The sequence below is a fragment of the Nothoprocta perdicaria genome, unplaced genomic scaffold (genome assembly GCF_003342845.1).
Source record: "Nothoprocta perdicaria isolate Ctin4 unplaced genomic scaffold, notPer1 scaffold_58, whole genome shotgun sequence".
NCBI classification, from domain to species: Eukaryota; Metazoa; Chordata; class Aves; order Tinamiformes; family Tinamidae; genus Nothoprocta; species Nothoprocta perdicaria.
The window spans coordinates 2,972,748-2,988,729 of NW_020455843.1; the positions used below are offsets into that span (position 1 = coordinate 2,972,748).

The window sequence follows — 15,982 nt, forward strand, 5'->3', positions numbered from 1 at the left end:
CCTTGGCAGCTGCATCCCGGAAAAGCGCTGCTCCATCCAGAGCTTTCCTGTTGCTCCCTTCTCCCTGCCTGTCTGGAGCCCCCTGACACGTGCAGCCCTTGGGAACGGCCCCCTTGGAGGCGGCTCCAACCCTCCCTCCTGCCTCTCCTGGGACATCTCCCCGAGCCCTGGTGGCTTCGGGCACATCCCGGGTCAGGTCTCGGTCTGGGAGCTCCTTCTGCTCCGTATCATTCCTGATATGGGAAAGGAAGGGAGGCGGGAGCGGAGGGCAGCTCCRGAAAGCCGGCGGTGTCGGAAGCTCCGCTGGTGGCTCTGGAAAGCTCCCAACGGCAGCGAAAGCCGCCGGCGGCCCCGGGCTGCTCCCTGCAACGCGGTCCCCGACGGGCAGTCGACCTCCAGGGCCGATATCATCAGCGTCCCGAGCCCCGTCTGCTGCTCCTTGGATCTTCCCTCCCTCCCGCCTATTCCCAAACACCCCTGTGCTCCTTTAGGAAGGGGAAAGCCCTGGCTTTCCATCCCCAATGGATTCCTGGCCTGTGCGCTGGGCGCGCGGACAGGGCAGCCTGTTGGATCCGGGCTATTTTCATGATCTGGAGGCAGGGGTTGGATGTTGTTCCTCTGTTTGCCAGCGATTCCCAGGGAAAGGTCTGGATAGAGCCGGATTCCCTGGGGAAGGTCTAGATAGGGCTGGATTCCTGAGGAAAGGTCTGGATAGAGCCGGATTCCTGGAGGAAACTCTGGATAGAGCTGGATTCCTGAGGAAAGGTCTGGATAGAGCCAGATTCATGGAGGAAACTCTGGATAGAGCYRGATTCCTGGAGGAAGCTCTGGATAGAGCCATATTCCTGGCAGAAGGTCTAGATAGAGCCAGATTCCAGGGAGAAGTTCTGGCTAGAGCCAGATTCCCAATGGAAGGTCTGGATAGAGCTGGATTCCCGTAGGAAGCTCTGGAGCCCCTTCCCGTGCCCCGTCCATGGCGGATCCACCTGTTCCAGCTGCTCCCTCATCCGCCCCGCAGGATTCGCCTTGCGGAACGGGGCACCCAAACCCACCCGGGAGGCACCGGCGCTGCCGACCCCCCCGGCGGCAGAGCCGCCGTTAAAGCCCCTTCCCGGCGCCTCTCCCGCCTCCTTCAGGGGTTCTCCTGTGGTGGAGGGGCCGGGGCCGCTCTGGCTGCGGGGCGGAGGCTCCGGCTCCGCGCGCCCGGGCCCTGCTGCGGATCCCGGCTCCCTTGGGAAGGGTCTCCGGAGGAGTCCGGCTGCGCCCGGAGCGCTCTGCTTGGGCATGAGCAGCCCAGCTGCTCCGGAGGCACCGGGAGCCCTGGGAGCGAGAACCTCTTCCAAAGGCRGCCGGAGYGCKTGGGACGGTCCCGTCGGAGCRGGGCAGGGCAGGATGGGCCAGGGATGGACAGGGATCTCTTAGGGATCCRAAGCGGAGCAAACAGGTCCAAAACAGAGCAGAGTAGGAGAGGAAAGTGGTCTCCCGGGCTGGGATGTGTCCTAAGGACTGTGTCCCCTTGGGGACCGTGTTCCCCTGGGCAGGATCCTGTCCCCCTGGGCAGGCCCGTGTCCCCCTGTGTCCTCCCAGAGGCCACGGGTGTCGCTGCGGGGATGGGGGAACAGGGAGGCTCCTGCTCTTCGCTCCAGCTCCCGCCGTCCCCCGGGATAACCCACCCGGCACGCGGCGGCCCCGCCATCCCCGGGGCTCCGAGCAGCCGGAGACGGGCTCTCAGAYGCTGCCCGCTGCCCTGGCCGAGATCCCGGCCTTGCTGGTGGCTCCCTGTGGGACAGCAGCTCCTGTGACCTAGGTCCTGCCGGAATCCAGCTGCTCCCGCGGGATGAGGAGCCATCGGAGCTGGGCGATGCTGGGCAGGGAATCCTGCCCCGCGCCGCCTCTCCGGGGCCTCCTCTCCCGCCGGTGCTTGCGAGGGAGCAAGGAGGGAAAAACCAACTGTTTTCCCCCACAAACCCRGTTTCCTGGGGTGCGGGGCCCCTGATTCCGCCTGGATCCGATGGGGTCTGTGATGGGAACGCAGGAGCTCCAGGGAGCCGGGATCGTGTTTTGCCCTCGCGCTGCCGCTCTCCGCCTGGTTACACCCAGCGCCGTCGCTTCATATTTTCCTTCCCTTTTTTCTTTTTCCTCTGCGTGACTTCACCCTTCCTAACAAGCGGCCTCAAAACCCAGCGGAGAGCCGTGTTTGTTCGCCTGCTTTTGTTGCAAATCCTTGGGAAGCGGCTGCGTGCGCAGGCCGAGGAGCTGGTCCCGGCGCCCTTGGCCGTGTGCTGCCCGTGCGGAGCGTGGCTCCGAGCGCGGCGGCCTCCGGCACCGCCGGCCGGCGCCTCCCCCTTGGCCTCCTTGAGGGGAATTCTCGAGTTTGGTCCAGGAAGGGCCGGGCTTGTTCTGCTTGCGGAGCAGTTCCCGGCGGGGCTGTGCGGGGTTGCGGCGGAGCTGCAGTTTTTTCATCTGCCTTGTGAAGGTTTTAACTCTTTAAGGATGGGTTTGCACCAAAAAATAGGAGTTTGGAGCTGGCCTGGGATGGGATCTGCTCCTTTGCGGAGCAGCAGGAGTTAAGCTGGGGAGCAGGAACGGGTCCCATCCAACCTGAGCACCCTCGTGCTGGTCCCACGAGGCTCCTCCTGGACGTTTGTGCCCCTTGTTGGTGACAGAGGGCCCCTGTCCTTCCTCTCCCCTCCGTGTGCAGGTGGCACAAGCTGCACTCCAAGCCCGGCAAGAAGGAGAAGGAGCGCGGCGAGATCCAGGTGAGCATCTGCTTCACGCGGCACAACCTCTCGGCCAGCATGTTCGACCTGTCYGCCAAGGAGAAGCCGCGCTCGCCCTTTGGCAAGCTCAAGGACAAGGTGACGGGCAAGAAGAGGTACGACCTGGAGTCGGCCTCCGCCATCGTCCCCAGCAGCGTGGGCGCCCTCGACGACGACGACGACGACGAGGACGGCGGCGGCAAGAAGTCCAAGGTGAAGGGCTTCTTCCTGAGGAACAAGCTGCGCAAATCCTCCCTGACCCAGTCCAGCACCTCCCTGGGCTCCGACAGCACCATCTCCTCGGCCAGCCTGGGCCTGGCCGGCAGCGTTCCCGACGGATCCAAGTCTCCGAGCAGGCAGGGCAGCCTGTCTGYGGAGCGCTCCGGTAAGCGGATCACGGGGCTAATCTCCCCACTTTTTTTCCCCATTCTTTGCTTCCTAACGGGCTGCTGGGGCTTTCCTGCAAATCCCTCAACTTACTGCCTGCGGGGTCCAGCACAAACCTGCAGGGAACACATGGAATGGGAGGAGACATCCCAGGATTCGGCTTTAGCGCTGGGCTGGGACACGGAGGCGCCCGCAGCAGCGCCGGGAGGGTCGGGACTGGTCCGTGTCCGGGAGAGCGGCTCCGACGGGCGCCAGGATCTCATTCCCGTTTCTAATGCGACGCCTCCGGCTCGGATGCAGCCGAAAGCGGGGCCGGTTCCCGGCGATTAAAGCAATCCGGGCTCTTGGCTCGCACACAGCGGTGATTTGCAAACAAAAAAGGCCCTTGTCATGCCTTAATTCCGGCCGTCCCCTGGGAACGAGGTATATAATTAAATGAGCTCGTTGGCTGGGCATGGCAGATTCCCGCCTGGCCTGGGAGTCACTCGGTGCCGCTTCCGTGCGCGGTGCCGCAGGCGGATGCGCTGGCCTGGCCCTCTTCATCCTCACCCCGGGATGAAGATCCAGCTGGGAAGGGGGACCGGGTGTCTGTCGCCTGATGTCCAGGCTGCTCTTTTAACCGCGCTTTCCAAATAAAACCCATGAAATCCATAAAGATGCCGTCTCGGGCAGCGGGACAGGCAGGAGCGGGGCCCACTCGGTTGTGCGAAGCAGCAGCCCGGCCCCGTGGAGGCAAAACCCCAACGCGCCCTCCGGTTAAGCCCTCTAAGAGGCTTTGGGAGGTTCCCTGCGTGGGCTGGGACCTGGCGCTCCCGCGGCGGGAAGGGGCCGTGGGCAGGACGCCCGGGCGCCGCTCCGCTCACCCTGCTCCGTGTTGCCTCCCCGGCAGGTGGGGACCCCCCGGCGTCGCCGAAGGCGCCGCCCGCGCCCCGCTCCTCGCTCTGCATCAACGGCAGCCACGTGTACGGCGCCGAGGCCGCCCCGCGCAGCCCCCGGCGGCCGCCCGAGCCGCGCTTCATCCCCTCTCCTCCCAGCCTGGCCTTGCAGGAGGAGCTCAAGGTCTCCACGAAAGCCGTGACCCTCAGCAACCACCTGGGCAGGGCCAGGATGGAGGAGAGCGGCCGCTCGGAGGGCAAACCCACCCAGGCCGCAGCGCCCATGGTCTTCGCCGCCGAGGGGACAAAGGGAAAAGCCCCCGAGGAGGCCAGGAGGGAAGAGAGGAAAGGCAAGGGCGGCCTCTTCCACCACGGAGGCAGCAAGAGCGACGYGGGAGAGAAGGCAGGAGCCTCCGGTGGCTCCTCCGTGCAGGCTGGCGCGGATGGAGGGAAGAAGCCGAGCGGCTGCCTCGCTCCCGAGGAGCAGCAGGAGCCTCCCCCGAGACGCAGGTCAGTGCAGGGGGCTCGGTGCCACCCGGTGCCACGCGGTGCCCGACGCGCCGCGGCGGCTCTGCCCGCTGCTCCGGGCTGCCCGTTGTAGGGCTGCCGAGATAACAGCGGCGGGAACGCGTCCTGGGCGCTGGGTGTCTCCTGTGGGAGCGCCGGGAGGGCGAGGGGGAATGCGGGGAGCCGGCACGCCTGGCGCTGCCCCTCGCTCCCTCGGCCGGCGGCGAGGCCGGAGTCGCCTCCGTGGGCAGCGCCGAGCGGCCCCGCGCGGCACCGGAGCCTTCCAGCTCCTCACGCGCTATCCTGGCGCCCGGGGCAGCGCGCGGGATGTCCCCCGCGGCGGCGCCTTCCTACCCGCTCCCTCCTGCTCCGCGCTCGGCCTGGGCTCTGCTTCGGTGCTCGCCYGAGCTCCTCTCCGTACTCCTGCAGCCACTAACGCCAGCCCTGCTCTTCCCACCCTGGCCTTTCCTTCTGCCCCTTACGGATTCCCGATTGTTCCAGCTTGACGTGGTGATTCATCCCTGTAAACCCCAGTTGGGGGCGGCAGGACCAGGCCGGTTTTCCCACCCGGGATTAGCGGAGCGCCTCAGCTCCGTGGGAGCTTTGCCCTCCGTGCCGGACACTGCCGCTCGGCTTCCAGAGTTGCCCGGGAGCTCAGGATGGAGGGAGGGAAACAGGCGGCAGGGGCAACGTGCCGGGGGAAGCGGGGGGCTCCGTCCGTCATAGGGGTTTTCTCCCCGCGGCGTGCAGGGTTTGTTCAGCGCAACCAGATTCCTACGYGAGCTGAGGAAAATTCCCGGTGAARCGGGAATGCTGCTCGGACGTCAGGAGGGGGCTGGAGCACCGGGGYGGCCGCACAGGGACCCTCCTTGGGGTCCATGTGCAGGTTTCCCACCCAGGGCATCCTCGAGGGCCAGCAGAGAGCAGGGACGTGCGGCCCTCCGGCACTGAGTCCGCACCGGAGACCCAGCCTCCGAGCTGAGTGGAGCAGAAGCTCCGCTTTTTGCTTCCTCTTTGACTTCCCCACGCAGAGGATTCGTTTTTCGCCCCCCTTTCCACCCTCCTCCTTCAGGAAACCCTCATTTTTCCGCTCCCGGCAGCTAACGACGCTGCCCGTCCCGCGTGGGTTTGGTCTGACCCGCGGCTGAGCGCGGAGGGGACAGTGCGAGACAGCAAAACACAGCCTATAATTAGCTAAAAGAGCCCTAATTAGACCGATCCCTTACAGCTAAGGTTTAAATGAGCCAGCAGCCGAGGCAGGCCTAGCAGAGCGGCGCTTAACCTGCTCTTGCGAAAGGGCACCCTCTGAAAAGGGGAAGCGACGCTGTGGCGGCCGGTGCCAACTCCAGCCTTTCCGTAACGCTCCGTTGGAGAACGGAGGTCGGCGGGGTTTGGCCGGGACGGGCTCCGGAGGCCCCTCGGAACGGGCGTTTCCAGGGCTGTGTCCTCGAGGAAGGAGCGCGGCCGCGGTATCAGTGTTGAGGCCGGTGCCACTGCCGCTCCGAGAGCGTTATCGGGGCGCCGCAGGGGCCCGTCCTGTCCTGCGCCCGGCGCCGATAAACGGGGCCGGTAAACGGGGCGGATAAACGGGGCGGATAAACGGGGCGGATAAACGGGGCCGGTAAACGGGGCGGATAAACGGGGCCCTATGGCTCTCGGCTGCACCCTGGGGTGTTTTCCCCACGCGAGGGCTGACACCGGGGCTCTTGCTCCTCGGATTCGCCGTCGCGGCGCCGTGGAGCCCGGAGCCCAGGGGATTCGCTGCGCGTTGGGAAGCGGTGCCGAGATCCCTGGGAGCAGCCGGCAGCGGGATCCGCGCGGGAGCGGAGCACGGGGCGCAGGGCAGGGCTGTTCCTGCCGTTACTGCATCGCTGGTAGCTAAAACCCTGCCTGACCATCCAGCTTCCTGCTTAAAAGCTCTGGGGGCCCCAAATGGCCGATTCCTTCCAGCTGCAGCTCCCAGCCCTTGGAATGAACATCCCAGGGTGCCGAATGGCTCCCTCCCCGTCCCCTTTCTGCACCACTTCCCATAGCCACCTCGATCTGGGAAAAAGCTCCCTATTCCCGCGAGGCTCTGGGGATGCTGCCGATCCTGCGGCTTCCTGCCCCAGCAGAGCCTGAGGCCGCACCGGGCTCCTCATTCCCGAGCTTTCCTTGCAAATCCCGGCCGGGACACGGCCCCGCCGCCCACTGGCCTCTCCTAGTTCCTGCCCCAGCAGGGATTTTCCGCTGGAGCATCCGCAGGGCTTGGCCTCGGCACCGGATTCAAGCCCTGCCTCCCTCCACCCTTCGCTTTATCCCATGTCCTGCACACCGGGCTGCGGAGCCCRGGGCTGCCATCCCTACAGAGAACCACCCTGGGACAAGCTCTTTCCTATCGATTTTCCATCGGGGGCTTGCTCAGCAGTCAGATTTTTTCTTTTTCTTTGGCTAAGAGGTGCTCAGGAAGCGCTGCCAAAGGAATAAACGTGGCCAGGAAGGTTCCTGGGATTTATTTTGGCTGCAGGCTGGGCTCTGGGAGGAGGAGGAGGGTGAGTCAGCATCTGATGCAGCAGGGAAGGGATCCGGAGCCGCTGCCGCAGGCGGAGGTTTCCCTCTAGAGGCGCCCGCCGGCCTCAGCTCCATACTCWTCATCCCAGGGACGGGATCAGCCTTCCCGGAGCATCCAGCTGGGAAGGAGGTTAAACCATCCCTGCAGCTCTGGGGCTCATTAGCGGGGACACTCGTTAAGGTCCTGCTGCTGCTCTGTCGTTCAGTGCCGAGAATCGGGATCCGAGGGATCCTGATGTGGACGCGGGCGCTGGAAGGAGCCAGCGAGGACACCGGGAGCGAGCGGGAAGTGTCGCTGCCGCCGCCGTCCCAGGGCTCCGCGCCAGATCTCCGGCTTCCCGCGGCTCCGTCAGCGCTGCCCCGGCTGCCAGGGCGGTGCTGCTCTGCTACCAGCTGGACCCTGCTGCCTGCTTGGGAAGAGGAGGGAATTTCTCCTGGATCCGCAGGTCTGGGTGACTGAGCCTCACCTGGCTGGCTCCTCTGTCCAGGCTTTGGGGAGCTTCCGTCTGGGGGAAGTTGGGGGAGAAATGTGAGTTTGTGGAAGTGATTTGGAGCTCGTGGGCTCGGGCTGGAGGCCCGGGATACCCCGTGGTGTTTGGGGGCAGAGCTGGCGCTCCCAGAGCCGCTTCCCACCGTCCTGCCGGCCCCTTGCAGGGTGCGGTGGCCGAGGTCGGAGCGGATGGAYCTCAGCAAAGGGGGGTCCTGCCCGCGGGCCCTGCCCCGGGACGTGGAGACCTCCGTGCGGCCGAGTCCTGCTGGAAAACTCCGCTTCCCGCCTCCGGTAGCTCCCGGAGAGCAGGACACCCTGCGCGGGYGCTTCCCGCCCCGGCCCCCAGCAGGGGCACTGGGAAACCTGGGAAGGGCTCGACCTCCGTGGGTCCCTCCCGGGCTCCGCGCGGGCCCGCGGGAGGCACCAGCACCCGTGGAGCCCGCGGGAGGCTCCCGAGTCCGAGGCGGGAGAGCCTGTCCTAGCGCAGGGGCCTGGCCGAGGCCGAGCGAGGAGCCGGGGCGCTGCCTTAACCCGCAGGGCTCTTCTGTCTTCCCTCCACAGCCTGGAAGTGTCTCCTGAGGCAGAAACCAGCCCGGAGGCCCCTTGCCGGGCGCCCGCCGCCCCGCTGCCCCTCGCTAGCGCGCTCCGCACTAACCCCTCCGCCGCTTCCCGAGCGGGTCCCTGCGGATGCCTGTCCCCTACCAACCCCTTCCTCCGCTCCCTGCAGAGCAACCCTTTCCTTGAGGACCTCCTCGCTGAGCAGCTACTAAATTCTCCTTCACCTGCTCGCTTTCTCTCTAGCTTCCCGCCTGGGCCGCATGCTTCAACGGAGGTCGCTGGGAGCTCTTGGTCCGCTGAGGATCCCTCCGCCTCCTTAAGCGGGAACGATGCGGAGAGGGAGTCTCCAGGCCAAAGCGTTGGCGTCCCCGTCCCGGAAACGTCTCCCCCAGCACAAGGGGACCTCGCCGCTCCGGATGGGAAGGCCGCTGCTCCCGCGGCGCTCTCGGAGTGGGACGACACTTTTGATGCCTTTGCCAGCAGYCGGCTCAACCCGGGCGCCAGGAAGGAGCCCGCGTTGTCCTCGGAGCCCTTGGCTTTCATTGACGATCCCGTGGCTTTCCTGGACAATCCCCGTGYGGCCAGCGCGAGCGCCCCGGCTCGCGAGGATGGTGCGGAGCCCTTGGGAAAGGCCGGTCCCCCCGTTGTCCCCGAAATGCCCCCGAGGCTGCGGCCCTGGGCCGATTACTGTGGGTTAGACGTGGGGGCGAACCTGGTGAGCACCACGCAGGAGGCCACGGTCATAGAAGACGTGTTGAGCGCGGCGCCCGCCGTGCCAAGGAGGAAGAGCAGCACCCCGGCCGTTTGGGCGCCCCTTTTTGCACCGGGAAAGCCAGGGGAGAAGGGAGCTTCAGCCCAACGGAGTGCTGAAAATGCAGCCGGGGAGGAAGGGGACGGCACGGAGGAAGAGCTCGGCAGCGCGGGGGAGAACGGGTGGATGACCATAGCCACGGAGACGGCGCCGGAGCCAGTGGGAGACACCTTGGAGAGGGAGCGGAGGGAGGCGGCGAGCGCGTTGGCAGCGCGGCCCTTCCTCGGCGAGGGGCCCGCGGGGGAGAGGAGCGTGTTGGGTGCCGCCTGCGCGCCCCACGGGGCTGCCTTGTGCGCCACGAGCCCCACGGCCGGCGTCAACGTGGCCGCGGTGCCGCCGTGGGCCGACCCGCGGCTGGAGGCTGGTGCCACCCGGCAGGGACCCGTGCGCTGCCCCACGCCGCCCCCCAAGCCCCCGCGGCGCCCGGCGGCGCCCGATGGCGACGGTGACGGCCCCGGCGCGCGCTCGGACCGCGAGGCCTCCGCGCTCAGCGGGACGGCGATCGGGAGCGGGTTCCCGCCGCCCGAGGACAGGCCGGCAATCGGGAGTGGATTCCCACCATCCAAGGACAGGCCGGCAATCGGGAGCGGGTTCCCGCTGCCCGAGGAGGCCGACTCGGCCACTGAGGACCGGGCGGTGGAGGCGGAGGCCGCGGAGCGGCTCTGTGAGAGCAGCTTTGAGACGTGCCCGTCGCGGCTCTCCCTCGATGCGGGCGCCGAGCCCAGCCCGGTGCCCAGCRCCACCCGGCCGCTCACCTCCGGATCCCCCGTGCTGCCGGAGCAGTCACTTCCCTCGGGATTAAGCCCCTCTTCCGAAGCAGACTCGGGCCGAGCGGAGACCTTCTGGACGGCTCTGGAAGAGCCGGAGGCGGCAGCTCCCGAGCAGCGGCCCCGGGGGCTGGTGCACGCGGAGCGGCCGCCCGGACGCCGCGGTGAGGGGCCCCATGGGCCGCCCCACCAGCCGGAGGCGCCGTCGGGACCCGGGCGCCCCGCGGGCCGCGGGATGGACTTCAAGAAGGCCGATTTCTGGAAGGCAGATGGAGCGGAGGCCGGGAGCGAGCGGGATGCGACGGCCGCGGGCAATCCCTTTGCCGCGGCGCTCGGCCCGGAGGCGCCGACCAACCCGTTCGTGGCGAGGCCGCCCGCCGCGCTCCCCGTGCAGGCGGTGCTGCCCGAGCGGCCCGGCCGGGCCGCCCTCGGCCCCGCTGCCCTGCGCCACGAAGCTCCTCAGCAGCCGCCTCCGCAGGCCGCTAACGTCCCCGCGGAGCAGCCTCCCTTCCCGCATGCCAGGCAGCCCCGCGGCAGCCCGGCCCTGCCCGGCGCTGCCGCCCGCGGCCTCGCAAGCTGCAGCGCTCCCGGTTTTGCCCAGGGAGACACGGCCGGCTGAGAAGCCCCTTTGGCAGCAGACGAGCAGGTGAGCACCGCGGGGAGGGCGAAGGGGGTCGGTTGGGGGTAGCCCCGTGCGCCGGCGCCGCGAGCGCCCCGAGTCAGCGCCTGCAGCTCGCGGTTGTGCCGGCGCGGAGCAGGCCGCTCCGTGTGGCCTCTCTTCCCGCCCGTCCTCTGCTCAATGCGGGCTGTGGCCCCAGAGCGTCCTGCTGGAGCAGCTCTGGGGTTCTCCTCGGGGCTGCTCCGGGCTCCATCGTGCTGCTGTGCTTGCCGAATAGGCGCCTTTTCCCACGCGCCTGGAGAGCTTCCAGCCATCCGTGCTCTCACGACTCCCTTCACGGCACGTTTGCAGCTCTGGCCTCTTCCCATTAATTCCACTTCCGTTTCTTTCCTTTCTAAATGGCTACCCGGTATAAAAACTTCCTTCTCTCCATAGCCCTGGGGTCTCCCTGGGGCCGCGTCAAAAGGCCCTTCTGCCCTCCCTCCCGCCAAGGTGCTCCTTGGTGAAGGAGCAGGCAGGACTTGGCCTTGAGGATAACAGGGTGGGAGACGCTGTGTCCGTGTGTCGGGGAAGGAGGGTCTGTTCCTGCTCCCGGAGCAGAGCCTGGGGCTTGCAGAAACGCCGTGGAGCAGAGGAGGGGCTGGTGTGAGGCCTCAACCCTCCTGCTCTGGGTTCTCCAGTGCATCTGATTGCCCTGCTGTTCCTTCCTCCAGKCTGCTTAGGGCAGAAGATCGGCATGGGATGCCTGTGCTTGGAATATCAGGGATCAGGTCGTGTGTATTTGGAAGCTCTTTCAGCAAAAATGGGAAGCAGAGGGACCTGGGTCTTCTAGCACTGGTTTGGTCTGCCTCCCTTCTGTGGCAGAGGGGAAAGTAGGGAATTTTATCACTGGAATGATAAAATTCCTTCCGGCCTAAGGATAGTGATGGTTGTGTCCCTAGAAAGAGGGAGTGTGCGAGAGGGGAAGTCAACCTGAGTCATGGTCCTGTGTAGAGGTCCCTCCCTGGCTTTGGGGTGGGTTTGGCAGGACCATCTCGGGAGCAGACACCAACCACAGGCTGCTCTATGGGGTGATTTTTCTTCTGTTTTCTTTTTTTGGTTGCCAGCATCTCAGATCCCTCTTAATCGAATTATTTGCTCTGCAACAGATGACCTTGGTCAGAGTCTGAAGATAGCAAATATCCAGAAACCTCTTGATTTTTGTTAATGGAAGGAGAAGTGTTTTGCAGTCCTAGAGGGTATAATTAGGTACAGAGAGGAGCTTGGGGACCCCCTCTGTAGGTAGTACACACTGCCACCTTAGGACTTGACCACGCGTCTACTCAAGACCTGGCAAACCTGTACCAGGAAAGGGGGCTTGGTCCAAGTCCTGCCATGTGTGCCAGGCCCTGTCACCTGCACGAGAAGCTCCTTGACCTCTTCTGGGGGTTCTCTGCGTGTAAAACATGGACATTGTCCTGCTGCTGTGATTCAGGAGTCCTTGAAGAGTCACTGAGGTCTCTGCAGGGGGCTTGGGGACATGCACTTCGTTTGGGGGACATGAGCTTCCTCGCTTGGGCAAAGCAAGGCAGGGAGGAGTCCTCCTGCACCGTGATGTGGCTGGTCTCATGTAGCTCCTGACAGGATGGTCACTGGTGGGTACAACAGAAAGGAAAAGTTACAGTAGAGGTGGAAGAAGAAAGGACTTCAAGCCAAGAGCAGGACTTGAAGGCCCAGTGGGAGAACAGTCTCTCCCATCAGAGAGAGGAAAAGCTGGTGCCTGGTGTGGGTGAGGAGGGAGCCTCTGATGGAGATGGTGGTCGCTCCTCTGCAGCCCTGTGCAGGTGGGAGCCCAGGACAGGCCCAGATGGTGCTTTGGGAGCTCCGCTGCCGTGGAGGAGCTCAGCCCTTGGAGCAGTGAAGTTTGTGATCGCTGCCACCGGTGTGACAGGGCTGGAAACATCCCTGGTGCTAGGGTGGCCTCACCACGTGCTGCGCTGAGCCTGCTGACGTGCACGAGGGCTGTGACCTGCACACCAGGCTCCAGCCTAGACACAAGCTGGGCTTTGGCGTCTGAGCTTAACCCTTGTGGAGCCCTTGCTGCTCRGAGAGCCATTGGGCACATCCAGCAGCGCAGCAGTGCCCCAGGCACGCCAAGGAGGAGGTCCTGCTTTCGTGTCCGGTCCTTCCTGATCCTCCCACAGACATTTCTCCAAGGAGGCCGGGCCCTTGGGTGCTGCTCCGGGCACGGCAGATCTTCCACTAGAAGCTGGCAGACAGACTGGCCCTGATCCGTCTGGTTGCGTCGGCTGAGGAGCCTTTTGATGGGAAGATGTGGACTTCAGTTCCAAAGTGCTGCAGGGAGGTTCCTCCAGTTTTTCCACCATGCTCGGCAGTGACCTTGGGAGCATCCCTGAAGGCTGAGCTGTGACACAGCGTTCACTCAGGAGATGGGGAAAGGGAGCGGGGCCAGGGCTGTTCCTCCCCTGTCTTGAGGCGTTTCCTCCAAAAGCTGCTCAGATTCATCTTAAACCTCAAGCTCCAAGTGTGAGACTGTCCCTCACACTGGCCCAGTGCTTCCAAACCGCCTTGTCCTTCACAAGCGGTTCCAGGAGCAGGGAGACGATTCCTTCTCTCAGTCACATCTTTAGGGGATTCCAGTTCTTACCGTGCTGGTAACCTGGCTTTATTTTATAGCAAAGAGCATGTGACACTTGGGTTCTGTATAAATCTGTTTTCCAGAGGGCTCCAGGGGCAGTTTTCTGGAAGGCTGCGTTTCCTTCTTACCTCTAGCAACCGGTTCCCGTCACGGCTTTGCCCTGTCACCTCCTCAGCCACCCCCCGGGCTCTGCCACGTGCAGCGTGGACCTTTCCCCATCGCTGTCGTACAGAGCAGAGCAAACCGAGGCAGACGGAGGCTGCAGTGCGGAGAGCGCGAGAGTCGCGCGCAGCCGTGCAAGCCCTGTGTGGGCTGAACCCCGCTGCTCTCCTGCACAGACAGGGCTCGTCCCTCGAGTCCCCTCTGCCGCCGTGGAGGGACGGATCAGCAGCGGCCTCTTCTGTCCGTCCCCTCTGGCTCTATGTCCCACGGGAGGAGCCAGCTCGTTGCTTGAGCACTTGAGCACGTCATGGTCACCATGTCATGGGCATGGTGCCTGCAGTGTCCTCGGTGAGGTGGTAACTCCGAAGGGTGACGTCTGCAACTCCAAGCCTTGTCCCTAGGCTCCTACAAAAGGCTCCTGGGGTCATCCTCCTTCCTTTCAAGCGCTCTGGGAAACCTGGGCTCTCCCTGGGTTTGGACACCTCCCATAGGAGTGTTGATGCTTTGCCTGTTGGACACTGGTTGGTGGCTCTGGTTGCCACAGAATCCTTAACGTTGGGAGAGACCTTTAGAGATCATCTAGTCCAACCCCCTGCACACGCAGGGTCACCTAGAGCAGGGGCACAGGGCTGCGTCCAAGTGGTTTTGAAGATCTCCAGAGCAGGAGCCTCCGCAGCCTCCCTGGGCAGCCTGGGCCAGGGCTCTGCACCCTCACACTGCAGTGAGGTGGAACACGTGGAGATGGAACTTCCTGTGTTTCAACTTGTCCCTGTTGCCCCTTGTCCTACCCTTTCTGGGGCAGCTGCTGGGTAGGTTTTAAGGGAGTCCCAAGTGCTGGCCTACAGGACTGCGGATGCTTGCAGGAAAGCAGGATCAGGGCCCTGCTCTTTCCCTCACTCTGGAAAACAGGCACTTTGTGTAAGCCTGGCAGCAATATGAAATGTCTGGGTGCACTGAAACAGCCCAACGGTGCCGAACAGCGAGGCAAAAATAAAATTCCCTTATAGCTGGCGAGGAAGGGACATTGAGACGTGGTGTCCTTTCCCGCTGGTTTGGCTAAGGTGTCTCAGGACAAGCTCTGTGGAGCCCTGGAGGCCAGTGGCCGAGTCCTCGCGCTCCGTATGGATGTGAGATCTGTATGGGCACAGATCTCATCCGTGCCTGGAGATGGTGCCGGAGAGCTCTGTGTTCCCTGCTCCTCAGAGCGCGCGGCGCTGGCTAAACGTGGCAGCGGCTCTGTCTCCACGAAGCCCTTGGGGCCAGTCAGCGGCATCTCTGCGAGCGGGGCCGGGCGTTAAGTGTCCCACGTGCTTGTCRTCCACAGCCCTCACCCGGTGAGACCGCTGAGCGCGGCGCAGGACCCGAGCAGCGGCCTGGACGAGCGCAGAGCGGCCACCAACAGCAGCGTCCAGCCCGTGGCAGCCGGCTCCCACCTGGAAAAGACGGACCCGAAGCAGCTCAAGGTAGGATCCCATCCCCATGTCCTCATCTCCTCGTGGTTTTGTAATGAGGAGGAGTTGGTTTTGGAGGAGGTTTAACTAGGTCGGAGCAGAACCAYTTGATTAGCCATGACATGCTGAGCTTGCACGGTGTCGTTCTGCCCTTGTGGSTGCCCCTACCAGCAGGCCATGGTTCACCTGGACCCTCTGACCATTCCCCTTGGTTTGTGCCACAGGAGGCCACCTTCCYGGACCAGTCAGCCAAGTATTACCACCTGACGCACGACGAGCTCATCCAGCTCCTGCTGCAGAGGGAGAAGGAGCTAAGCAAGAAGGAGGAGCACATCCACGAACTGGAGAACTACATCGACCAGCTGCTCGTGCGCATCATGGAGCACTCCCCCACGCTCCTGCAGATCCCGCTGCGGGAAGGGAAGCCCCAGTAACCCCTGCAGCACCAGTACTCGCCCAGAGCACTTTGCTGATAACCGCGCTCCAAACGCCCCCGCGTCCCCGCTGCCCTTTCCAGAGGGCTTCAGTTTGCAGAGYTTGGCAGGAGAGGCTGCTTGCTGCTCCCCAGCCCGTCCCCGCTGTGGGCCCTCCGAGGTGGCAGCTTGTCCTCCGGGCACTGAGGAGGAGCGGGGTCTGCCTTGGCTGCTGCCGCTGCGGCCCCTTTTTGGGTGCTCTTCCTGCTCTGAGAGGGCCAGGGGAGCCAGGAACAGCCCCCCGGCCCCCATCCCGGGACTGCTGCTCCACCGCCGGCCTCCTGCTGCTCCCCGAGATGCTGCGTGCGGCCGGCGGGGCCCGGCTGCGCCCGGGCTCGGCGCTGCCGCGGCGCGAGCCCAAAGCGCCGCCGCGATGGGGACCCGGGGCCGCTCGGGGCCCTTCCGCAGCCCCCTCAGCCCGTCGCCGCGCGGGGAGGCGCTGGGGACGCCGCTGTGCTCGGGACGGGCTGCGTTTTCTGCCCGGTATCCAGACCCCTCCTCYCCTGCGCTCCCAGGGATCGCCTCGCTGCCTTCTTTGGCAGCGCAGGAAAGCGCCCTGGGACGGGAGGCAGCGGGAAGGGCCGCCCGTGTCTCCCTGCATGGCTCCCTGTGCTCCCGGCCCTCTGCCACCTTCTCCCTGTAAGCAACAGCGACCCCGCAGTAGGCGCAGACCACTTAAAACCAGTATTAAGAACACAGCTCGAATCGCATCCAATCTCCTGGCCCGCACGGGGCCTCGGGCGCCCCCCGTTAGATGCTCCGGCCCCGTGCGGAGTCGGCCGCTTCTTGCTGCTAACGTGGGCGACCGCGGCAGGGCCCGGCCGCGCGTGGGGCAATAACGGCGGCCGCCCGGCCGCGCGTGGGGCAATAACCCCGTGTGAGGCTGCCCTGAGCTCGCACCGCGTCGCTTCGCGTTGGAGACGCCGGGCAAGGGG

The 15,982-nt window shown here is 65.1% G+C and overlaps 1 protein-coding gene across 1 annotated transcript; it reads left to right on the top strand.

Annotated features, from left to right (window-relative positions):
• Positions 1–785: 785 nt before the first annotated feature.
• Positions 786–15,268, top strand: RAB11FIP5 (RAB11 family interacting protein 5). Its single transcript, XM_026048859.1, has 7 exons — positions 786–937; positions 2,702–3,144; positions 4,036–4,531; positions 8,370–10,135; positions 10,227–10,350; positions 14,448–14,586; positions 14,799–15,268. Exons 1-7 carry the CDS (start codon positions 786–788, stop codon positions 15,006–15,008), a joined length of 3,330 nt encoding a protein of 1,109 aa, XP_025904644.1. The 3' UTR covers positions 15,009–15,268.
• The last annotated feature ends 714 nt before the right edge of the window (positions 15,269–15,982 follow it).